General features: G+C 34.3%; 1 protein-coding gene across 11 annotated transcripts in view; it reads right to left on the bottom strand.

The window, feature by feature from the left end:
• Positions 1–26,129, bottom strand: part of LOC123675734 (aminopeptidase N-like) — a 42,230-nt gene that overhangs the window by 1,983 nt on the left and 14,118 nt on the right. For 5 of the 11 annotated variants that reach the window (XM_045611217.1, XM_045611223.1, XM_045611224.1 and 2 more), the window contains exons 2-10: positions 5,945–6,224; positions 2,937–3,272; positions 2,721–2,879; positions 2,354–2,653; positions 1,353–1,536; positions 1,140–1,296; positions 813–1,081; positions 535–712; positions 205–476 (exon numbers count right to left, since the gene is read on the bottom strand). In XM_045611217.1, the coding sequence (XP_045467173.1) occupies positions 205–476; positions 535–712; positions 813–1,081; positions 1,140–1,296; positions 1,353–1,536; positions 2,354–2,653; positions 2,721–2,879; positions 2,937–3,272; positions 5,945–6,224 (2,135 nt within the window). Of the gene's footprint in view, positions 1–204; positions 477–534; positions 713–812; positions 1,082–1,139; positions 1,297–1,352; positions 1,537–2,353; positions 2,654–2,720; positions 2,880–2,936; positions 3,273–5,944; positions 6,225–19,576; positions 19,689–19,841; positions 19,949–22,020; positions 22,165–26,129 lie in introns of those variants that run through there. The other 6 variants (XM_045611214.1, XM_045611216.1, XM_045611218.1 and 3 more) reach the window with 3 other exon arrangements.

Raw genomic sequence — 26,129 nt, 5'->3', positions numbered from 1 at the left:
TATCAATCTACCAATATCAGTTTGGCTGCATAAACAATGTTATTGAGAAAGACAACATTCAACTTCATAATTGCTATTGCCTATTCCTATTTGTTATTTTGGACTACATAAAACCACACTAACAATTTTGCTATTTTTACTTGATAATTATTAAATGATACGCGCTATTTACTTCTTGATGTTTCATAATTTTTTTATTATTACCTCGAAGAGTCCAAAAGCAGGTGTATTAACGAGCATATCGCTGAGAAACGATAGCTTGTTGAAGGCAACCAGCGTCGGAATGAACATTATCATCTTGTCGTTTATGGCCATGTTCGCGATCAGCCTTAGAGGAATGTCATAGTCTAACAAATTGGCCTTCGCCAATTCCATGGAGTCCCCTATCAGTTGCGCTCTAGTTAGAGGAGGAACGTTCATGATGTCTTTGATGAGGGCATGCCATATCTTCTCATCGTAGTTGACCATGTAATAACCTGTGAGCAGATTCGGAGTTTAACATAGCACTTGCGGAATTGAATATACCATTCAGACCTGTCTGATTAACATTGATGATGTACCAGTGAGAAAAGTTCAGTGATAACGTGATAGATTCCCCTTGCAACCAAGCTTTGGGACTGCTATCCTGGAAATTTGGATTCTGATCCGTTACTATGGAAATTGGCACCGACCAGAGGGTGTTTCCCGGGTCGCCGTCCAATAGGAATCGCCTCTGAAGCAAACAAAACCAATTAGTATAAAGATTTTCTACAAGAGTCTGTTGAATCGGTTTTTTCAAATGTAACTGATACTTATTCTGGGGATATTCTCACCTGTTTGATTGTTATAGTCTTATTTTGCATGTTGGTGTTGATTGTTAACACGGGGAAACCCGGTTTACTGATCCAATTTGTCATTATGTCACCTACGTTGGTGAAGTTGACGAAAGGGTTGGCGTTTTCTGCGGCGGCATCGTCGAAACATTTGAAGAGATCCTTGTGGTCTGCATTTTTGAACCTATATCTGTCCAGGTAGTATCTGACACCCTTCAGAAAAACGGGTTCCGTCAGGAAGTTATTCATCATTCTCACCAAACAAGCTCCTATGAATGGAAAAATGTTAATATATCGAACTGACGACATAATATGATCGTGTCCTACCTTTAGAATAAGACCCGAAGCCAAATATTTGTCTGATTTGCTTGTTATTCTTGATTTCTTTAGTGATGGGTTCTGAAGACGCGTAAGCATCATTTTCCAGAGCTTTTGTTAGTTCATTGGGGAATATTTCTTGCGTGTAAGTCCATTTCGGGTGAGCCTACAAAAGCCAGAAAATTTTATGATCAATATTCTAGTATAACTGAAAATACTTACTTTTGCAACGGCTAGATACGACAGATATGTGGAAAAACCCTCTTTTAACCAAACGTCATCCCACCATTTGGGCGTGACGAGATTACCAAACCATTGATGTGCAAGCTCATGGGCAAGAACGTGAGCAATGTTTTTCTGATCCTCAATGCTCGTATTGTTCGAATCGAAAAGTAACATGCTCTCTCTGAAAATATTACATATGCTTTGATCTCAATGGTTTCTTCTCATACTCATTGACAGCAGAAGCTCCAACTGCTTCATTTTGATATCTTGGATACAGAATGACTCTATATAATTAAAATTACCATAGCGTGTCAACTTTGTCAAAGTTTCATCTTCAATTATTTTTTGTGAAAACAATATTTTATTTCTTGATGTTTGCGCACTTGGTCATGGAGTTACCGGTTTACGAGAACCGACTATAACATATATGCCATATATCGTAGCCAACGAGATGACTCAAAAAAGGGCCATTTGAGTCATCGCAGCCTTCCACTTGAAAACTGATTAATTAGCGGTTCTTGAAATTTGAAACTCTGTGGTACCTACTCAGAATAAGGGAGGTAGGCCAAACATATGTTATATATTCGAAATCAGGGGAAAAAGACCTAGTCAAATAGAGAAAAATATACAGGGTGTTCCATTTGAAAAAATAAAGTTGCAATCAATATGTTGCCCACTCTGTATATATTTCGTTTTGTGTAATCATTTTAAAAAACACTAGTCGATTTCGTGAAGCTTTTGTAGAAAACATTTTTTGTACCTCTTTTAGTAACAAAGTTGAAGGGGGTCAAATTATGGTGAAAAACCCGGTACACTAGATCATCACATTAGAGGCTATAAATATCCACGATCACGGAACGATTTACTTCGATTACAAACAACAAAACGACATCTTTGAGTGACATAATTATGTGTTGATTTTGTGTAGGTATGCATTATGGCCATATAAGGGTAGGTAAGAGTCCATCTCCACTTATCGTTATTTGGGGTATATTTACCTGAAGGTTATGAGTCCCCAGTTTTCCATAGCACCGAAACCAAATTCTGGAATGGCAACTAAATCTAACTTCTTGACAGGAAATGAAACGTTTAGGTAGGACTCAAGATAGTTGATCATAGTGGGTATCAATTTGGCAGCGTACTGCGTCTGTGATAGAAAAGGTTTGTTGGCCCATAATTCAGTTGATGGTCTTGGTGAGTGTGCAGATCTGAAATCACTTATCACGAAGGCTACCAGATAGGAGGGAATGGGCGGAGTATCCTCGTAATGGTCCCATACCCAGCCTTCTCGACCTTCACTAAAAAAAAATAGATCCTAAGGCTTGCGACAAGGCTTCACATAAAACTTATAGGATGATAACTCACAATGGTTGCGGACTTCCTTTCATAGGCATATTGGATACTGTGGATAAAGAAGTAGGTCTTGCGATGTTAATACTGAAGACTGACTTGAATGATGGTTCATCGAAGCATGGAAAGCCTCTCCTGGCGTCGATTGGCGAAAATTGAGTGCTGACCAAGTTCCTGAAGAAAAAAAAAACAATTGAAGAAACGACAGTAACTTCACAACTGGACACTCACTTGGTCTTTTTACTCCTCTCGTCGAAATACCTGCTGTTGTAAATCCCCAGCAAGTGCGAATTGAAGTCAGTTTCAAAGTTTAGATCCAAGAGGTATTCTTGACCTTCTTTCAATGGTTCTCTGGTTGCTATTTTGAACTTCTCGGAGGGTATGTACTCCTGCTCCAGTATCTCAAGGGTTTCGTTCGTGGTGATCGAACGTAAGAGTGTAGAATTGCCATCTATCCTCAGTTCCTTGGCGTTGAAGATTACCTCGTATTTCTCCTCAATTGCTTTCAGACTTATCGCAACTGTGCCTTCGATCTTTTGTTGCTGGAAATTCGGTACTAAATTTATCCTGAAATAGAAGTGAAGTGTATAGATATGAACTATAGGTAATATTTGATGAATTTATTCTGAATAATCTATTAGATATTACAGCAAGCTTGATATTGTGTAGATACAATTACATAGGGTTTAACATTACAATTTTTTTGATTGATAGCTTGAATCAGAAACATATACATGAAAACCAAAAAGAACCGAAACCATGGCATGAATTTACAACTTTGCATACATAACCAGAATCATCAAAAAAGATAAGTAATTGAAACTTCTAAATTAAAAAGGAAAAGAATCAGTAATTGAAGTAAAGGAACACATTCGTTTGAACACAGAAGGAGAACTTCGAATTTTCCGTAAAATTTTGTTGTCTTAGCCAAAAGGTTGGTATTGGTATGTACAATTTTCTGACTTATAAGACACTGGCTTCCTTGTATAATGAGCAAATCGGATAGAGGAGCTTTTCCTTTAGGATCACTCTGAGTTCATGAACTTCGAATTTTTGTTCATATTGAGGCTCATGAGATTCTCTCTGACAATTTTATAAATTTTCTTCAAATGTCTTTCGGCCATTTTGAATACCTTTACCCATGTCTGACCTTCGAAATTTAATTTATATAAATGTTGAATAAAATCACAACACACTGTCCCTTGGGGAAATCCTATGGTGACTGGTATAGAATTACTATTCTCCACTCCAACGTTCTTTCAAGCTAGCTTCGAAATAAGTCTGATGTTGTTCCACAATCCCCAATGCCTTCTAACTTATGAACAAGATTTTAAAATTGACAGTATCAAATGCCTTTCGTAAGTCGAAAAAAACAGTAAGGCATTTTCTATCTTTGTTATTCACGGTGTAAATACAATTATCTCAGGAGTTCAATGAAAGCATCCTTATAATTCATATTTTTCTGGAAAACTCATGGGAAGGAGTCAATACGTTCTGATCAATGGCTGTGAGTCTAGAAAGTTTCGCAATACCTCTGCAGTTCCGCAAGGATCTCATCTCGGCCCCCTACTCTTTCTAATTTACGTTAACAACATTGGAATATGCTTTAGGTATTGTAGGTTCCTATTTTTTGCCGACGATCTTAAGTTGTTCATGATGATCCAATCCCTCGTGGACTGCCTGAATCTCCAGTGTGATCTGGATAGATTAGCCCAATATTGTAAGAATAATTGTTTGTTCCTTCATTTAGATAAATGTTTGAAAATTTCGTTTACTAGGAACACCAACAAAATCTCCTTCCAGTACTCACTTGACAACCATCAGTTGAAGGATTCAAGTATTGTTAGAGACTTGGGAATAACGCTCGACTCCAAACTAATCTTTGATACTCATATTAGTAACGTCGTCACATCCTGCTCCAAAATGCTTGGCTTTGTTCTTAAGCATGGAAAGGCTTTCCAGAAGAATGAGACTATCTTAACACTCTACCATGCATTTGTCTCCTCACGAATGAACTTCGCATCGATCATATGGAACCCGAGATACGACTGCTATGTTCGACGCTTGGAGTCTGTTCAGCATAGGTTCATTCGGTTTTTGGCCTACAAAAATAAAATTGTAATTGAAAATCACGACTACACGTATGCTCGTAGGATTTTTCAGCTTCCCAAGCTAGTCGATATAAGATTCATAAATGATACTTCATTCATGTTCAAGCCCTTGAATGGTTTGATCATTGCTCCTGGTATTTTGGAGGAGATTCGCTTTAGGATTCCTGATCTAAGACTCAGATCAGATAACATGTTTCAGGTCTCCCTTAGGAGAAAAAACTACACCGCAAATTCCCCACTTGTCAGAATGATAACGACCTCAGGTGTTGTCTATCCACACGTCGATTTCTTTTCCTGTTCGCTGACAACTTTCAAAAAACATCTGAAACGTCGACTTTTGTTTTCCGTTTTTCCGGGATAATTATATGTAAATTTGAATATTGTGTCTTACATGTGATTTTTGTTTGTTTGTTTAGTTCATAAGTATATAACATGTATAATTAAGGTTTCATTTGTAACAGAGTGAACACTGCCTCTGGGACTTTGTCCTGTTTGTGTTCCAGTGAAAATAAATAAATAAATAAACTTGCTGGTTTTGATTTGGTTTGTCAATCTCGATTTTCAACAGTAGGTACTCGTAGATTTCAGCGAAACTGTTTATCAACGGTATAGGTCTATAGTTAGCTAGATTCCTTTTGCTTTCAACCTTATAAATAGAAACTGTAACTGCCTGTTTGAACCACCCTTGACCTATTCTTGAACCAATAGCCTTCAAAAACCACAATTTACTTATGTGGGCAAATTGTCAATAATCAATACCTTCACCCACAGAGATCAGCTTCCAAAGGGAGGAGTTGGGAGTAAGGAGGAGGATTTGTTTATTTGGTTTCATTGAATTAATTTTCTCTATTTCATTTTCCACATTCCTTCCTATGTCACTAAAATATACACTGAAGCTATTTGCAACTTCTCTGTCCTCCTCTACCTTGGTCTTATTGTGATCCCTACCTTTTTTTAGCGGGATTGATTGTTCATCAAATCTCCTTGATATTGCGCATTCTTAATTTTATTTGAGTAGAAATAATTTTTTTATTTTTAATTGAGTTATTCAGAAAATTCTTGTTTTATTATGTGTTCTATACTTTTATGTCCATTCATTTACTCGTATGTTATAACATTTATACTTACTTATAATAAAAAGGCTGTAAGTAGGTAGGCAGCCTTAGATCTATTTCTTCTACAGGACCCGTAGGTTTATCACCGACAAAAGATTGGGTAATAGACTTATCCTGGTCACACTTAGGTACTAATAGGAACACTATAAATGCTGCTAATAAGGCTAGGCATAAGGCAGATAGAGTCAAAAGGACACATATTGATCTAGGTATAACAACATTGTTGTTCGAAGAGTTGACAGTGTACTTTCTGCCGTTGAAGTTGTTGTCCAGGTCCACTGAAGTGGGGACACCTGAAAAAAATTGGAAAATCAGGAATTTACTTTCATATTTCATATCTACTGAACGGCAAAGTGCCAAGGTCAGTTGATGACCATTAAACAGGAAAACAATGGGATATAATTTTTACGAGTATATAAATATGTATTGGTTACAGCTCATTCGGAGAGAAGGCGATTTGAAAGAGGAAATCCAAAAATTCCTTGGCATCAGGAGCTTCTATAATATTCAACAATAAGGATTCTGCAGACTTATCAATTTTTGGTAAAATTGGTTTCGTTATTTCTGGAAAATGAAAGATTACTCGGACCTTTTTGAGAGAAAATTCCTATAAACGTGAGCCTGCAAAAGCTTTGTTTTCAAGATAGGGGGTGTTTAAATTTCATTTCGTTCAAGTTTTTCCTCGTAGCACTTCCACTTTACGAGATATTCAACTTAAATTTGTCATAGATATTTCAATTTGTAGTTTCCATCATGTGATATGCTAATTTTGAATGCGAATCTACAGGGTGATATCCTTTCTGGAACAGTGCTCGCTTCTTTCCTCTAGAATTTTTTTTTGTGGATCACTGGTATAGGGTGTTTTTTTCTAGGTATATAACTTTAAGTTGGCATAACTGTTCAAGATGGCGACCGATTCAACAACTGTCAAGTGATTTATTCTCAGTTTGGTTTGGCAATTCATCATAAATACACTCACGCCTGAACAACGCTTGCAAATAGCACAATTTTTTTTCGAAAATAATGGTTCTGTGCGGAATACGTATCATAAGCGAATTTTGTTTAGCGATGAAGCGCATTTCTGGTTGAATGGCTACGTCAACAAACAAAACTGCCGCATTTGGAGTGAAGCTAATCCTCAAGTGTATGTCGAAACACCGTTACATCCAGAAAAACTGACTGTTTGGTGCGCTTTATGGGCTGGTGGAATCATTGGTCCGTACTTCTTCAAAAACGATGATGGCCAGAACGTTACAGTCAATGGTGATCAGTATAGAGCCATGATCACTTACTTTTTCATTCCTGAATTGGACAACCATGATGTCCAGGAGCTGTGGTTCCAACAAGACGGCGCAACATGTCACACAGCTCGTGCCACAATCGATTTATTGAAAGACACGTTTGGTGACCACCTAATTTCACGTTTTGGACCTGTGAATCGACCTCCAAGATCTTGTGATTTAACACCGCTAGACTACTTTCTGTGGGGCTATGTAAAGTCATTGGTCTATGCGGATAAGCCACAAACCCTTGACCACTTGGAAGACAACATTCGCCGTGTTATTGCCGATATACGGCCACAAATGTTGGAAAAAGTCATCGAAAATTGGACGTCCAGATTGGACTACATCCGAGCCAGCCGTGGCGGTCATATGCCAGAAATCATATTTAAAATTCAATGCCACAAGATTATCTTGCGGATAAATAAAATTCATGTCAATCGAATAATCCATCGTTGTTTTATTGCAATTCAAAGTTCTATAGCCCTAAAAAAAAACATCCTTCAGTTCAGAACAATGTAAAGAAACTTTAGTCCAAAACTAAACTTTTTTTGTCTTCTAGTTTTGTCGTATCTGATGCTGATTTAGAGAAAAAAATCACAAACAATGCTAAAGATCACTGCCCACTGGACCTTTATAACATTTTGGATTTTCCTGAGGAGTAATGTGATGAATAAATGGATTATAAGTTTTGGTACACCCAATCTCTTGCGAAGATTAAATAAACTGGTATAATCATCACAAAAAAGTGAGACTACAAGAAATATCTTGTATCCATGTTTTAAGGATTTTTTTCCTTGAAATTATCAAGGAAACTTTCATTTTCCTTCGAACCCCCATTTTAGGAATTCTGTATAGCCCCGTTCGATTTTTTTTTCTGTTTATTCAAAACTGTTCGATTGATCTAGAAGAAAATTCATTCATGCGTCCTTGAAGATATTTCAAATATCTGTGAGAACGAGCGCCAAGCTGCTGGCTTCAAGTCATCCTCATTACTCAGTCAGTCCTCATTCTTGACTATAATTGCTTTTTCGGAATGATTTCGAAAAAAATTTTCATTTAGAAAATTCAGAATATACAGGGTGAGTCGTTGACTTGTACATATATTTCAACCAGAGATTCATGGGTTAAAAAAAAAACACTTTTTTCCTTTACTATTTCTTCCGATTCGATTTTTTTATCACTTAGTATAACAAGCATTCTGGAGTTGACCTTTGATGGAATTTTATGTTTGGAAAAAATTCATCACATCAATAAATAACTATATTCTGAAAATCATTCCATTCTATTTGCGACATATACCTGAAAATTACATTTTTTTATGGATTTTCAACAGCCTCTATATTTTCAACCAAGCCAAATCGGAAAAAAAAAGCTTAAGGAGAAAAGTGTTTCCTTCGGTCTCGGAAATCTTTGGTTGAAATATATGTACAAGTCAAAGACTCACCCTGTATATCTTCGACCGATTCAGAGTAATTTTGGAAATAATGTCGTAAGAAGCACTGAGAATCTTTTATCATACAATCCACCTCGGTGCAACGTGCATAAAGTCATAAAGGGTCCTACATTTCTACAGAAATTACATACCAGTATTGGATTAGTTACGGTTCTACTAAGAATACAATAGCCTGATCTACATAAACTTTTAAGTAATGATACGTTCAAGGAATCCATAATTCACTTTGGACAACACGATTATACAGTACGGTCCCACCCAGTTTAGTAACACTTTGAACTCGTTACTCGACTTCATAAGGAAAGTTGGAAAATAAAAGTATGCAGGTACCCATCAACGAAATTAAGATAGCGTTCTTCGAGGAGAGGATACTTTTGCGCGCTTGTTCCTGGTTAACAGTGGGTTATCATTTTGCCCAAATATCTGTAATTTTCTGATCTTAAATACACATACCGGCTAAATTAGAGGAATGCATAAAATATCAACGAAGTTTGTAGTTCATTTTCTCTTGAACCCTTTGGCTGATTTCAGCAATTATTTTTTTGAATTACATCTTGAATCCTTGGGTACATATCTGTCCAGATGGCGTCCTCATTCACTTCATTTTTTGTTATATACTTTAAGTGAACAAAAAAACGAAAAGTGAGGTTTTATTCTGAACACCCTGTGGAGTGATTCGTTAAAATGACAGGCGAGATTGTTTATGAACACTCAGATGTTGTCTCATCTTTTCGGAACATATCCTTTTTCATTATTCATTTCGTTATCTAAATTTTGAAAGAAATTTCAGCACTTTATATGGTACCGTTGTTGAACTAGAAAGGACACCGCATACTTTTTTTAGGGAAAGTAGTTTCCTGTCAAATTAGCTAAATTTTTGACATATATTCCAAATCATTTCAAACAAAAAGATTAAGAGGCAAAAGTTTTCTATAGGCTAGTTTTGACGCTAGAGGTGAATACAAAATAAATAAAATCTCGAAATAATGCAGATGCGAAATACGCCATAGCGTGCCGTAAGAGAGGCCCGAATATTGTGCGTGCCGAGGAATGAATATATTTGGATGTTCTTCAACACTTTTACTTACAGAAGAAATATTCTCGGTCGAGCGTGCATTTCAATGATGTATGGAGTTTTAAGACATCAGTTACAGATCCAGTCTCTTCGAATTTTTTCACTGTCTGACGAATTGTACATTTATATGGACCATTATGTCGACCATAATCTGACTGCTGACTGTAATGTACGAAACGTACTTATTACAGAATCATTATTTTCATAGTAAGTTTTCACTATATTTTTCTTAATCGTTTCAAACCTACAGATTCGATGGAAATGAAATTCTCTAAAATAACAATTCAAAGCTCCATGAAAAATTTCATGGTGATTCGCGTCAAGAGAAAATTCAAGAAGAATATCGGAAATACATAATATACAGATCACAGAGTGATTAACCGCGATGGCATATTAGACGTTTATGGAAAACTAATCATAATTTTATGCTGAAAATTTGTATATTGGGGTTTGAGATAACGATCTTGCTTCCTAAAATATTTTCAGATCACTACAACTTCCGGTTATACCGGAAACAGACTACTACTACTGCTTTATTTCGAATGGCATACCCAGTATATTATTGCCATAGATTTTTCGATGACAAATTCAGTAACATGCAATACTTTGATTAATAACTCAATGGTTCATGAGTTAATGGAATTCTTATGAAAAAAAAATGGTGACGACGAGGACTCACATTTTTTTGAATATTTCTGCAGAAAATGTTTCTTTCGAGAATCCTTTTTTATTTTTAATTCTGCAAATATGTAGTATTATAAGATTGTTTGCTTTTTTGGACCAAAAATGAACAGGGTGTTTATTAGAAGATCATGAACTTGAACAATTCAAATTCATCAAAACTTAAGATTTTTAAATAAGAACCTATATTGTTTTTGTTATTTCAGTTAATTCTACGTACAAAGAGAGGGGGGTTGATACTTTTCATATGGAGTTTTTTTCCAGTTATGTTAGTATATATTTTCCTGTGGAAGAGCAAATAATGAACCATAGTGTACAATTTACAGAGTTCTTTCTTTGCCACGCATTCTGCACGTAGATAAAAAAAAGGCCTTCCAATTCAAAATTATACGTTACTGTGGTGACCTCATCCCGCGGAACTGCATCGATTCAAACATTAAAAAAATTGTTACAGAACCAGATGCCTACTTACGTATTTTAACGTTGGAATTTGAAAAGTGGACGGTTCGCCGACAATCATTAAGTGTAGAAATTGCCTGCAGAAGCAGTATCGAGTTGCACAAACCCACAACACGATCAGCCGAAGAACAGAATGATTGTTAGCACAGACATAATCTCTTTTGAGCTGCCATCCAGATATTATTGGAAGCTATTTTTTTTTTTTTTTGAGAAATATTAAGAAATGTAATAGCTTGGTGTTAAAAGCTTTTGGGCCCTCTTTTATAAATGTGCCTATTGGGGGCCATAGAACAAGGAAATATTTTATATGAGATGGGATTGGTGTCGGTTATTTTACCTAGATGAGGAGCTGTGATGAAACGATCCTCCTGAAAATTAAAATTCAATCTAGTCGGAAATATAAGTTTTTTTCGATATTCTGCTTGAATTTTCTATGGTTCTGGTGGCGCAATCAACATAAAATTTTGCACGAAGCATCATTTTATTATTTCATATCTGCAGACAAAATCTGAATACGATCGAAAATGTTGTCACTGAGATATTCAGCAGATATAGTATTTGCCAAATACTCGAATATTGCGATTGTTTTCTGCTTGTATGGCACATAGCGCCGTATTGTTGAGAAAAAAACGTACCTACATAAGTCTTCATGCAAAATACAGTGTTATGCCGATTATGCAATGCCCAATTCCCAAGATCGACGAGGAATTGAAAAATAGAGGTTTCTAAGTTTTTCTTGAGCGACGCACGCGTTTTCAATTTTTACATCACTAACTTGTCCCAACAGCTCAAAATTTTCCATCAGTTTCACAATTGCCGCCGAAAAGGTGCTTCACGACAACCCGAAAGTGCTTTAGTTTTCCAAAATTTTCACCATTTTTGTAGCGAATTTGCTGCTGAAAAAGCATCAATAACAACATGCTCTCCCTCATAACCAAGGTTTTTGAATGAAAATAAAACGGCAAAACAGAAGAAATACATAATAGACATAAGTCAAAATATCGAACTACACGTAGTATATCCGTATACATAAAAAATTCAACTTCTATATTATGATGTGTCTGAGAGATCTTAAAACAGATTATCTATCACACCACAAGATACAATGGACGGTAGGGCATGCAAAGTTTCAGTATTGCTTCGAAAACTAATTGGGATTACAAACATGTGTTCCACTGAAAACATTTGGCATTTAACAGTAACTAGTTTCGAATGCAAAATCGTAGGAATTTCTCATTATGTTGAATGTGTAAACATCCAAATAATTCGAAAGCGAAGGTAGTGTTTTTTTGTCTTTGTGAAATACATAGTGATTTTATCCCTCTTTTACTGAGGGTAAGAGGGAATTCTGTTTATATTGGTTGAGCTGCCATTTGTTATTCATTATACAATTTATACAGGCCGCTTAGTGAAGGCGGTTGGAGAGTTTTAACGCAGCGGATATTGACAAACACAGTGGAGCGGAACAACCTTATGTTGCGTTTAAGAATCAAGAAAGAAATATGAAAAAGCGACCAGCAAACTGGGCCGAATTGCCGCCCTTCAAATAGAAGCGCCTGAAACGGTCGCTTCACTGTTTCACTTCTCACGCCGGCTCTGTGCCCAGATACCGGCTCTTCAAAATGAAACCTCTTATTGGAAAACCCTTTAGTTCTCGAGAAGAGCTGTGGACGATTTTATTTTTATTTGATTTTTTCATTCGAAATATTCCGGAATGTGAGCTGTCAAAACTTCAGAGGGGTTAATTTTGTTTCTTGAATAATTCCAAAGGTTTATCATGAGCAATAATAAACTGATTCATGTCATCTTTTGACGTTCCGAGGTTACGAGTTACGGGGTTGATTGAAATAGAATACCCGCTATTCTGCTCATCGACGATCCTATCAATCAATCTATCAATGTTGCATCAACCTTACTTCCGTAATACTATTGTCGAAGTATACGAGGTCTATATTTAAAGTTCTCAACCCGAATACGGTGGAATGAAGAATAACAAGAATTATGTGGTAGTTGGAGGATGATTCTCATATTTATTGGACAATCTTGACCAATGGATTTTAATTAGGCAGTTATGGCAAAAAATAATTATAGAACACAGTTACCTATTCAGCTCCATATGGAAGATACGGCGATGAAATTGAAAAAAATAGTAATTTACGTAACAAGTCCGGAAAATAGGTTTTTTTTGGACGAATAGACAAAATTTCAGGACGAGCGTAAGCGAGTCCTGGAAGTCTGTGAGTCCAAAAAAACCATTTTCGGGCGTGTTGCGTACAATATTTTTTCGGCAACCATGTAAAATACACTATCGCTGCTGCTTTCCATATTTTATTGCGATTGCGAAAAAAAAACATGCAAATTTTTGACAACTAATTTCATATGAACTGTCAGCCGTTATCTCGGTTGCTATGGATTCTATGATTCTTTTCCGGCCTAGTCCGGGAAGTGCTCACTTCCCGGACGGTTGCCGAAAAAAACAATTTAATTATCATATATTATTTTGAAAGTGAAGTAATCATTTTTCTAAAATTTAATGAAATTGATGGTAAGCCGTTTGAACAGTTATTTAACATATTCTTAATTTTTAGTAGATCTATATATTGAAATTTGAATATTGAATTCTAAAAATGGAATTGAAGGATTTCATTCCTCCGTCATCTAATCTTTGCTTTGAATCTATGCATTTGCAAGAAATTTAGTTAAAAAGATAAGTTAGATACTTATACGGAAACTTTAATGGAGCAATTGAATTAAAAATAATCTGCCAATCGGTGTGGCACTAGGCTTCTTTCTTTCTGCGCTCCTAAAAAATCAGCTCACTACAGTCTGTTAGTTTCAGTCTTGTCACTCCTGAGAAGTACTTATATCTGCAAATGCAACGCTGTAGGTGTATTCTTAGTAGCTGACATTAACATGGAACCATTTATGTCCCAACCTGAATACCCATAGCAAATTTCATCGAAATTTATCCAGTAGAAAGCGAAATTTATAGGTTTAGAGGCATATATTATTTTCAGTGAGCAATTATCGTCTCCAGCATAATTATACTAACAAAATTTGAAAGATGGAGCGGAATTAAAACATATTTCAGTAACGATTCTGAGACATATTTTACTCAATTCACGAATTCACCCACAAAAAGCTCAACTGAATGAAAATTTTATGCTTATTGCAGGCTCAAATAAGATACTCATACAAAATTCCATTAAAATAGGATAAGGGCCAATTGCACCATTCAAAAAATAAACGCTGTTTACCTAATCAATGTTTAGTACTAATCGATGATTATAATTTCTACCAATTGCACCGTTTGATAATAAACGATGTTTAGCTAAATATGAGATATGTTTGTCAACATTACAAAATATCGACGGTGATCATAGAAAAATCAGGAATTTCAATTTTCTAGTATAATGTTCTCTGTTCTTGTGGTGATAAAGTTAAAATAAACCACAAATTATCATTATAAATTGTCATTGAATGATAATTCACGATCTGAATCAGAATCCATATTTCAATTTAAATTCCTCACAAAACCAAACACAGAAACATATCATGTGACACCATCAGGTTATGTCCATAAAGACATAATGTTTATGATTATGTAATAAGTCATATGTTTTGACGTTTTGAGTTGCGCATAACCATAGACATTATATCAAATTGATATTAGGTCTATGCGCAGAACCCTGGTTAAAACTAATCGGGAAAATAAACGTCCAAATTTTCCTGTTTAGTGTAATCGGTGATTAGGCCACATTAAACGTCATTTGACCGATGGTGCAAGAGAAATAAGAAAGTAATCAATGTTTAAATTTTTAATCAACGATTAGGCAAATGGTGCAACTGGCCCTTATGGTTATGTAATAAGTCATATGTTTTGACGTTTTGAGTTGCGCAGAACCATAGACATTATATCAAATTGATATTAGGTCTATGCGCAGAATCCTGTTTAAAACTAATCGGGAAAATAAACGTCCAAATTTTCCTGTTTAGTGTAATCGGTGATTAGGCCACATTAAACGTCATTTGACAGATGGTGCAAGATAAATCAGAAAGTAATCAATGTTTAAATTGTAAAGATGAAGGTTGTTTAGAGGGAAAACCAATACATGGTTGCTCAGTTCGAAACGAAATTAGAAATATCTATTTCTTCTTACAAATCACCGATTTCTATGGGATTTTTTCATAATTTCTATAAACAATAGTATATATCCTACATGGAAGAAAGTGGATATTTTTAATTTGCGAATGAAAAAAATAGTAATTTACGTAACAAGTCCGGAAAATATGTTTTTTTTGGACGAATAGACAAAATTCCAGGACGAGCGTAAGCGAGTCCTGGAAGTCTGTGAGTCCAAAAAAACCATTTTCGGGCGTGTTGCGTACAATATTTTTTCGGCAACCATGTAAAATAACACTATCGCTGCTGCTTTCCATATTTTATTGCGATTGCGATAAAAAAACATGCAAATTTTTGACAACTAATTTCATATGAACTGTCAGCCGTTATCTCGGTTGCTATGGATTCTATGATTCTTTTCCGGACTAGTCCGGGAAGTACGTACTTTCCGGACTAGGCCGGGAAATGCTACTTTCTCAGAGAAAAAGCGTCCGGAAAGTGAGCACTTCCCGGACGGTTGCCGAAAAAAATTTTTTTGGTAACTTTTTTTTTTCTCGAAAAAAATTGATGATATGTACTTCGTTCAAAGCATAGATATATTTTTTGAATATTCATGAAATAAATCCACCAAAAATAATTACAAAATAGATAAAATCATAATTTCGTGGATGTCGTCGTACAGTGCTACCCTCTACTCATTTGCTTCGAAAAAAGATGAGGTGAACGTAAAATTTTGTACACCGTACAAATTCTGGTTATCGCAGAAGCGTCATGACGCTTCTGCGATTGTACGTTCACGTCATCTTTTTTCGAAGCAAATGAGTAGAGGGTAGCACTGTAGGACGACATCCACGAAATTATGATTTTATCATTTTCCCTCTGCAGAGGAAAAATGATAGGTACCAAAGTTTGACTGATATGCAAAAAACCACGTGGTGGTAATCCCCCTTAAGATAATTCGCGGAAGCACATACACAGACAGACACGAAACCATTGTTGTTCGGAATGATCTGATATGCATTTTGTGTGCGGAAATATCAAATTCAAAAAACAAAATTTATTCATCCCGAAAAATGATCACACTGAAATAATTGAGAACAGATATTAACACGTCACTCAAAAAATCCCAAACAAGTGGCGTGAAATATTAAAGTTCTAGTGACGATATATTTGTTGTTTTTATTTAATTTTTAAAGAAAAATTTGTTTTTTTGTTAGCTCCGGACTTATTGAGTGAAGTGTTGAAATACAATAGTTGTAGCACAAGTTTCCAGGTCTCATAAATTTTGGGTTTCCATATTCATTAAGATTACCCAGCCGCTAATCTATTCAATCCTAGTTTATAATGATATTTTTATTATAAAATTTTATGACATGATTTGCTATTTTGCGATAAATGAAAAAACTAGTGCATAATGAGATGGGCTCAAGATTTGATACTTAAATTCTGGCTTTAAAAATATTCTGAAGAATTGCAAAGCCAGTATGAAGCAATTTTCTCTTAAGATGATTCCTTAATCTTTATCAAAGCGAAAATTTCAGAGGTCTGGCATTTTAACCTCCAGTATCTCTAGCTTTTATTATTGACTGTTATACATTATGTCAAAAGTCAAACTCGAAAAAAAATATTTTGAATATGTGATCGTTATCATAAGAATTATTATTGGACAAGTTTCACATGACTCAATTCCACTTTCCTTTTTGGTATCTAGGTGCCTGAAGTGGGAAGTGCGTATGTCCTAAACGTGTGGGTGTTCAACAAGGTTCTGTTTGCACACCAACAAATTCTTTAGATACTTCATCAACGGCGGGAATTTCGATTAGGTGACGATGCCAAAACTGTTTACTGCAATTAAGTTGGTCGATTATAGGACGTGAGCTAGAAAATATTCGATTTGATTTATTGCTCACTCGTGTTACAATTATGCAACGGCTGCGTGTGTACCATTAGTAACTCAGTAATCAGTCTATTAATTTAGGGCATTAATTTCTCGCTTACGAGTTATCAGATCATCGAATACAGGGTACTCGAAAAAATTTAGCTCAATTCTAATTGATAACAAAATGAAAATGATGAAAATCTTTTGGCGATAGAATATTTGATATTTCAGTTCAAGAGTATAGGATTTCAAGCGATATCCATTACAGAAAAACAACAGTTCTGAATATTATTATATGACTACATTGTCATACTTTAAATGTGTCAATGACCATTACAAAATAGTTTATTGAGGAGAGAAGAATTATTGCCAGCTGGATGCCATCGGCACTGATGCAGTGGAATGCCCGAAGTGTTTTCTAGATTGGAACTATATTTACAATCAGTTTCTATTAATGAGAGTTGAATTATCTTCTCGTCTCGAGTTATAAACCTCTTTAACTGTTATTAGTAGAGACCAGATTATGTGCAACATGAAAAGCTTGAAATAGGCCTACAAATATACAAGAAATATGCATGAAAATTGTTAAAATATGCATTCGAAAAAACAAGAGATTACTATTTTTTTTATCAGTATCAACATTAATGAAATCGTATAATAACTAATCGGCCCATTTCCCAAATATATCCAGAAAAAATTGCTGATAAAGTTGAAAGAGAAATATTATGTATGCATAATATATATAAATATACAAGTCGATTACCTACCTACATTTTCCATTTTCCAATAATACGATAGGTATTTCAAAATCATTATACATTCAGTTGAATAAAAATATATCCACAAATAAGATGATTAGCTAATATTTATCATTTTGTGAACAACCACGTATTGTTTCAAATGTTCCGAGGTGAGATTGTACCTTCGATCACCAAGAATATATTCATAAGTGTAGCCGAATTGTATACATCCAATAAGGTAACTGGGAAGGGAAGTATTTGATGAGAGATATATGAACTATTTATTTCACATAAGAGTTCGAGGCCAGGGTTATTCTGAAGAATAACCCTGGCTCTCCAAAACTTTTCTTTGAATTTCGACAGAAATACTCGCAGCTATGCAGACTTCAGGTGGGTGAAACCGTCAGTTTCAATTATTCTAATACTTAAAGATATATGTGAGAAAAATTAGTACTCTAATCAGACCACTTTTTTTTTAATTTGCATCGTTAAAAACTGCCGGGACCTCACATAAAAAAGAAGGACAGTACCTTGAGAATTTATTCCTGAGCACTACGCAATCAGACGCAATGATCTTTCTAAAGAAAAACAAAATAAAAAAAATTTCCGACAAATTTCTTTCATTGAGGGTTTTTGTTTTGGATCAAATGATAATTGAAAATTGGCTTGTTTTATCTGTTTCTGCAAAAACCCTGGGATAATTTTGATTTAATCGATGTTATATGTTTTTTCGGGTGTTTAATCCCAAATTTAGATCAGCCACCAAAATTTCGTGACGGAACAATGAAAAAAAAATGCGAAAAAAGGTGAAAAATATGCCAATTTTCAACTATACATAGTTTGAGTGGCTGACTATGTATAGTTGAAAATTGGCATATTTTATCTGTCTCTACAAAAACCCACGTTTTTTACTCCAAAAGCCATATCAGTTTAGAAAAAACTTTTTTCAAAATCACTTTTTGAAATTTAGTTTGTTTTTTATATACTGTCGTAGTATTTATGCAATACAGTACTGAAATTCAAATTTTTGTATAGGAAGGTCATTCACGAAAAATTCATATTTTCCGACAAAATTGGACAAAAATCCTCAATAAAATAGAATTGTAGGGAATTTTATTTCCTTTTTTTTTGCATTTTTGTACTGTCACGAAATTTTGTTGGCAAACCTCAGATTCGGATTCAGCACCCCAAAAAACATATGGAATCGAAAAAATCAAAACTACCCCAAAAAGTGGGTTTTTGCAGAGACAGAAAAAATACGCATATTTTTAACTATCGTTCGAGCCAAAATGGTTTATCGGACAAAAAATCTGAGGAAAAAATTTGTAGGAAATTTTATATATTCAAACCTCAGATTCGGATTAAACACCACAAAAAACTATGAAATTGAAGAAATCAACATGCTCTCCAAAACTTTTCGGTGAAAAACACATATTGACTGGACTAAAGTAACACTATAATGTTGGCTGATAAGTCGTTATTATTAAATTCAATTATAACTCTTAAGAATCGTTCAAGTAATAACATTTTCAAATCCTCTTGAAATTTTCATAATTCACGTTATGTTACGTTCAGAAAGTCCAAAATTGAATAAAAAATTCGTACGTCAGCAAGAAATTTTTTCGGGTTACCGAACTTCCGCTTGATATTTATCATACAATTTTCCAATAAAATTGTTTCAATAATCTTCTCAATATATAAATGGTATAATATATTTTGTGGGAGAATAATATAATGAAATCTGAATTAAATATCTCAGGTTGGATTCGCCAAATTTTATCCTATTTATACCACAGATTTATTATCGGAAATATTTTTTTTGTACTTTGAATTATCGGAAATATTATACCAATATTATTGTAACGACTAAAAGATCTAGTGCACATATTAAAATTTGATATAAGGGTTCTTCAACTCCTTAAGATGCTCTTTAATTAGCATGTACCTCTTACCGTATTCAATACTCCCAATTTTGACCCTCGTAAAAATCCGCACCAACCACAACAACCTGCACAATTCAAATGCAAGAGGTACGCGAATTTCGACCATGGCATTATACCGATTCAACCGTGATATGGTCTCGTTAGGATAATTTGGCGATACCAGAGACCGAACAATCAAACTGCGTGTTCCTCCTCTTTGTTCACCTTCATCTTCCGCATTTAATTAGAGAACAACGCGGGCCAATTAAGATAGGACGGCCCTTAGAATACCTACGTAAATTCCGCGTCACCACGGTTAGATCCCTGGGTAACACCTTCGACACCGTCTCCTTCCACTTACGCGGCTCGAGGTACTCGACGTTCATCGTACGAAGCGCGAGAGAACTGAGGGAAGTTTTCGACGCTTTCTTTCGTTAAAATCGAGTTTTTCCACATCCTGTTGTGATAGCGGTATTTTTATTTTCGTAATGTAGGATCAATGTCGTAAAATAATTCGGGTGAAGACAAAGGGACCCACTCAATCAGGATAATTAACATTTTTCTCGGATTCAGGTCATTGGAAAATCAACGAAATCCTTGAACTTGAGCGTAGAAACATTGGAAAAAAGGTTGATGTAAGTTTGCGGATCTGAGTAGGCCAACAGCTGATCATATTCGCCTGTCTAAAAAAAGACAACGCATTGAAACACCTAGTAATGGACGTTTTGGTAGATTTCCAAGATATATCACGCGAATTGGAGGATTAAGTTATCGATTCACTTTTACCGTGAAATGTTTTCTTATGAAATTAATTCTGATGCCGAGATAAAATTCTTTCTCTTTGAATAGTTAGAATATCTAAATATAATGATTCTGTCCAAAATACCTCATATAATATTACTAGTTTTCGAGATATTGGGTGTTAATAGTTTAAATATGGATTTTGATTTTCGCAATGATTTTTTATGTTTTCACTATTTCAATTCGAAATTTGGTGATTTTACTTTGTTTGGATGTGAGGATGTGCCAAAATAGACTCTAATTATTCAGTAATCATTGTTTATAGAGGATGCTAATTGCACTCAATTGTGTCTAATAAATCGAAGAAAATTTTGTTCCTGAAGTGTATTGAAATAAGTGGTATGCATTTTGAACATTTACTTTGAAGGTTTTAATTTTTTCTCCATAAATTTAGTATTATTACATATTAAAGGAATATAATTTTTTGTAAAATTCATATATATTGAAATTTAAGATGCAAATAACTAAAAAACCGCTAGAGTTACAGGAATCAAAAAGAATTCCCTTTTTTGTAGAATTTCGCGCCATTTAAAATTTTTCGTTATCTCTATGATGGATCTGCCGAAAAAAATTTTCTTTCTATCAATGTAAGCAATGCTAAATTAGAATCAAAATTGGCAAGTCTCATACCAAACAACATGAAATCACCAATTTTTAAAAAGAAATGGTGAAAACATTAAAAATAATTGCAAAAATCAAAATCCATATTTGAATTTTAAATATAATTAAGATATTGAGCATTCTTAATGGATCACCCTGAATAGAATAATTATTTCAAGCTTTGTGCAAATAGCGGCCGGCAATAGCGGGTGAATGATCGAGCACTCAAAAGCTCAGAAATCCACGTCAGTGCTTTCTCATCTTTTTCGAAACTTATGATGTTTCCAGCTTAGATCGAACATAATTGATTTTCAACGTAAATTATTAATCGATGGGATCAATCTAATTCATTCGAACATTTTCTGCCCAAAGTCAGGAAATGAGGGCATTCCTTTGATTTCATAGGGCATGTTACCCAAAAAGTGTCGTAAAAATGAACCAAGAAAAAACATAAACAACAGTCGATGGACGAAATTGACGTAAGAGTTTTGAAAAAAAAATCATGATATCAATGAGGTTTGGAATGTTTATAAAAATCTAGTTTGTAAGTTGTGATTGATAAATTAATTATAATTTTTGGTTCTTATTTGACCAATCTAAAGCGAAGATTAATAAGAACTCTATAAACTGGTATAATCATCACAAAAAAGTAGGAACACAAGGGCACCCTGTATCTCGAAAACAAAAGGTTTGCTGGCCCATGTTTAGAGGACTTTTTTTTAAATTATTCAAAGCATCTCTCATTCTTCTTTATATCTCCAGTTTGAGAACTTCCTGTATAAAAAAGACTCAAAAAAAAAATTAAAGTGTATATTTTTGAGAACTGGAAAAAATTTTTATATTTTGAAAGTGTTATAAGATGAAATCCCACAGCATTCACATCACAGTTAAAACACAAGGTAAGATTCAAAATATAAGGATAATTATACATTTTCCAGGACAACACAAGAACACGAACCGGCATGTTATTTTTAAGAAATAAAGAATGTTTTTTTTCAAATGTACATTCCAAAAAATTCAGAAAAAGCTAATTAATAATTTTTTTTTAATTATAACGTTTCTATTCTTCCTACCTTGTTGAGCGGCCATGCCCGAGTTCTATCACAATCGTGGACAAAACGAAACGTTGCGCATCTTCAGGGCCCGTACGCGAAGAAGGAATAACGTCAGAACTCGGACGGCTCTGGACTGAGACTGAAGTTTTCGGGTCTGGTAGATATCGGGAAAGAAGCGGGCATAAACAGAAGCATGAATTCAGGAAATGTTGAGGTAGTTGTGGATAACTGGGGTGCAGAAAGAAATATTTACAGAATGTTCCATTTGAAAATAAACAAAGCTGTGATCCGATTCTCCTCCACATCCGAAGCTTTCCTTGGAAAATAGAAAGTGAAGCGTTTTCGGTAATCAGTAATTATAACCTCCTTGAAATTGTCACTGTTGAATTTTTTAACAATTTTTTTATGCATATGTCCGCTGTGTACTTCAAACCTACTTTTTTAAATTCAAGTGTCATTACTTAATCGGGAATAGGTGAAAAATTGAGTTAGTGATAGTATTTTATGGCATTGATATGTTTTATTCGCGGCTTAAGAGAGTCAAAATACTATTGGTTTATTTATTTTCAATAGATTCGATAACACATATAAGAAAAACTTGAGCAATATGTAAATAAATCGGCATATTAGTTTTGATTGTTTACAATTAATGAGTTTGTATCGATAACGATTGAAATACGCTTCTCAACTAATTTCCTGATACGATGTAGTTTATGATAGGAACTTAGTTGACTATTCGAAAATGAAATATGAGCTGAGTTTAGACAAAATATATAATATGCCATATTGATGGCTTCCACGAATTTTTTGTTGACCATGTTACTCCTTACATTTCAGTGAAAAGTTCCCTTAGTGACTCTCGTTTCACAGCGATAAAACATTACCCATAGCTAGAAAAATATATGTTTGTCAAATAGTCAATTGAAAATTGCACCAAGAACATATTTGTCGTTCATTCATCCGAAAAATGAGCCACCAAGATGAGGATAGATCCGAAAATATTTCCTCGGAAGAAATTCAAAATGAAATTGCCAAACAGGTGACTTGAGTACCACGAAAACAAGAACGTAAGTGTGGAATCAGTTTTCGGAATTCCTTCTGAACAGAACCTACTCCTTCCATCGAGAAAGAACTGCAGAAAAACTTGCTGAAATATAAGAATACTACACTTGTAATATGAAAAAGAAAAACAGTAGATTATAGAGAATCCAGCACGAAATCTTTATGAAACACCACAGCACACATGATTCAAGAAAAGTACAGGGTGATTGTTAGCTACTGAATAGCTATCTCAGTTAATATTGAGACCATTTAACGTTTTTGTAAGACTACAAAAACGTTAAATGGGCCAATAGGGAGTATTTTTTATGGGGAATCAGATTTCAGTACTAGGAAATACAAAAAAGCATTATAATTAAAAGAGTATGATCTTCTGGAGAACTTTCCTGGACGGGTGAAATATGACCCAATATTTTCCAAAACTTCCCAAGGTGGTTCGAAAAACTCATCGAATAATAAATGGTTAGTAAAAAATAAAGAAAATGAAATATCCCATTCACTATAATATCCCTTGGAAAGGTCGACAAATCCAAATGTAACAATTGAGAGACTTTTTCAAACCACACTTCCTAATTGGGAAAGAGGAATTTGATATAAAACATGTCTCTAGGACAAATCCATTATCAAAATGAAAAACAATATCTTCGAAAAGTATTGGAATGAGCACGAAAAATTCAAAATGACGAACCATTTCTATAAACCATCTGTCATTTCAGCATTGGCAAAAAAATAGAATCAGATAATTGAGAGGAATATTCCACAAATAATTAACCGCAACAATTGTAATTTTGACTTTAAAATTTAACTAAAAAAAAATAAAAAAAATGTAATTCTTCAAAAATTTGTTTTTCTCCAGAATCGTTTTTTTTCTTAGATTTCTCAAACAGTATCATATAATTTTTCGACTAATTTTCTTGAGAAATAGTCATATCGAATACACTCGAGATACAATTATTTAAGCAGGTGAAATGTCTCGATTATAATATTCAAGTTTCTTTTCCGCAATATCTATAATGGCAGTTTTCCAAAACATATATATTACAATCGAGAAATTTTGCCGGTATTATTTTTCTCTAGAGGCATTACACATGAAAAATCGACTAGACGACTGTTAAAAGCCCGGAATAATGTAATTCTGTAGAAACTCATAATTATCTTTCACATTTAAAAAATAGCTAGTGGACAATCCTATTTTCCAGGTCATTAATGAAATGTCAAACCACTAGCAAATGCGGAAAATTCAACTCTTGAACTTTTAATAATAGCAGGTCAAACTATATGAAAATAAACGAATATTTTATGACGTATGACATGTATCAACAGAGGCGAAATTCAACATTAAACTCCTGAACATATTATGGTAGTATGATCTCATTTATAACTCTTTAGTACCTACTTTGAAAGAGTGTATCAAAATTTTGCACAAAGCTTGAAATTGCCATTTTATATGTATAGGCAAAATCTCAACCGGATCGGATCTGTTGTCACGGAAATATTGGATATTTATTTTCCGATAAATTCTTATGGTTAATGTTTTATAGAGTTTGTTTAGAAAAGCAAATATAATTACGCGAGTTCATTGGAATTGAATTTAAATTTTTTTTTGACATCACTTTCCCGAAAATCAATGATCCTATTGGAATAAATTTGATTTGATATTCTAATAATTGTCAGGAATTAGTCCTGAAAAAAAAATAGTTTTTTCAAGCTAGCAGCTCTGCTAACTTAATTTTAAGCGCTACACAGAAAAAAAATCCTCAAATACCATCGCAGAGGCTATGAGTATTTCTATCTGATGTGAAAAAACTAAGGAAACCGTTTCCTTAATATTAATTGTAGCATTTCAAAAAATTACTGTTTCTAACGATATTGCACATTTTCGGCAATAAATTCTCGATGAATACCCGATTATTATTACAATAGGTTTCATTGATTTTTGGAAAAGTAACTCTGCTAACTTTATAAGAGTAACATGCAGCGTTTTTTTCGAACAACATCGTGTTCTGAGCTGTGGGATATTCTTCTCGATAAGGGGTTTCACCAGGACGGCTCCACTTGGTATATCGCCTGAGAAACATTGAAGGTCTTGCAAAAGTTTCTTTCTTTATCCCGCCATTTCCTGACGAGATTTGGCACCTTTGAACTTTTGACAGTTAAGTTGCAGATTTTTGCAAACAACCCCCGACCAACAAAACATTAATGGCGACATTAGTGAATGTATCATCAAAATACCTCCATATGTAATTAGTACCTAATACGTTATTGAAAATTTCGCCAAAAAATTTGTAGGTCCTGAATAAGTAGCTCAACAATATTATCTCGAGTGATAAAAAGATGAAAAATTGAATCTACTTCTTTTCAAATTGAATTTAAGAGCATTGCAATTAATCAATATAGTATTTGATTAAACATTGATCACAATGTTGACTTATATCAATAAGTGTTACAGTCTCTGCAAAAAGGACGATTCTGGTCGGTAGAATATGAAAATATAGATCATTTACATAAATGAAAGGAAATAAAACCCCAAATTTCAACTATTGAGGGCGCCAGTTCAAAAATCTATTTCGGGCTATCGAGCACCTACCTAACCTTTGCCGGCGGTATGATAATCGAGGAAAAAATTATTTTCGTTATTTTCCTGAATTGTTATCACTCCAAGTTTTACTCACATGGCATGTCGTATCTGTATTCGATAATTCTTACTATACTTCTACTATCTATTCGTCTATAATACTTGATAAAACTGAGTTTCGAAGGGGTCCCATGAAAGTCAAAAAAAGTTGCAAATTTCACACTTTGCTTTATTATTTCCCCAAAGTCAAAATATTTCCACTACGTGAAAAAAAATTAATAACCATCCTCGCGTGACAAGGACTATAGAAAATTCTAGAAGAATATCGAGAAAATTACCCAAATATTTTCGTGACCATTAAATAGAAGGAGTTAAGATTTTGGGTGTTGATGTGAAATTACAATTTCAAGTGCAAAATTTCATCATCTCGAAACCCGAACCATAGAAAATTCAACAAGAATATTGGAAAAGAAATATCCAATATTGCCGGGAT

The sequence above is a fragment of the Harmonia axyridis genome, chromosome 3, assembly GCF_914767665.1.
Source record: "Harmonia axyridis chromosome 3, icHarAxyr1.1, whole genome shotgun sequence".
NCBI lineage: Eukaryota > Metazoa > Arthropoda > Insecta > Coleoptera > Coccinellidae > Harmonia > Harmonia axyridis.
This window is presented reverse-complemented; position numbering and strand designations above follow the sequence as displayed.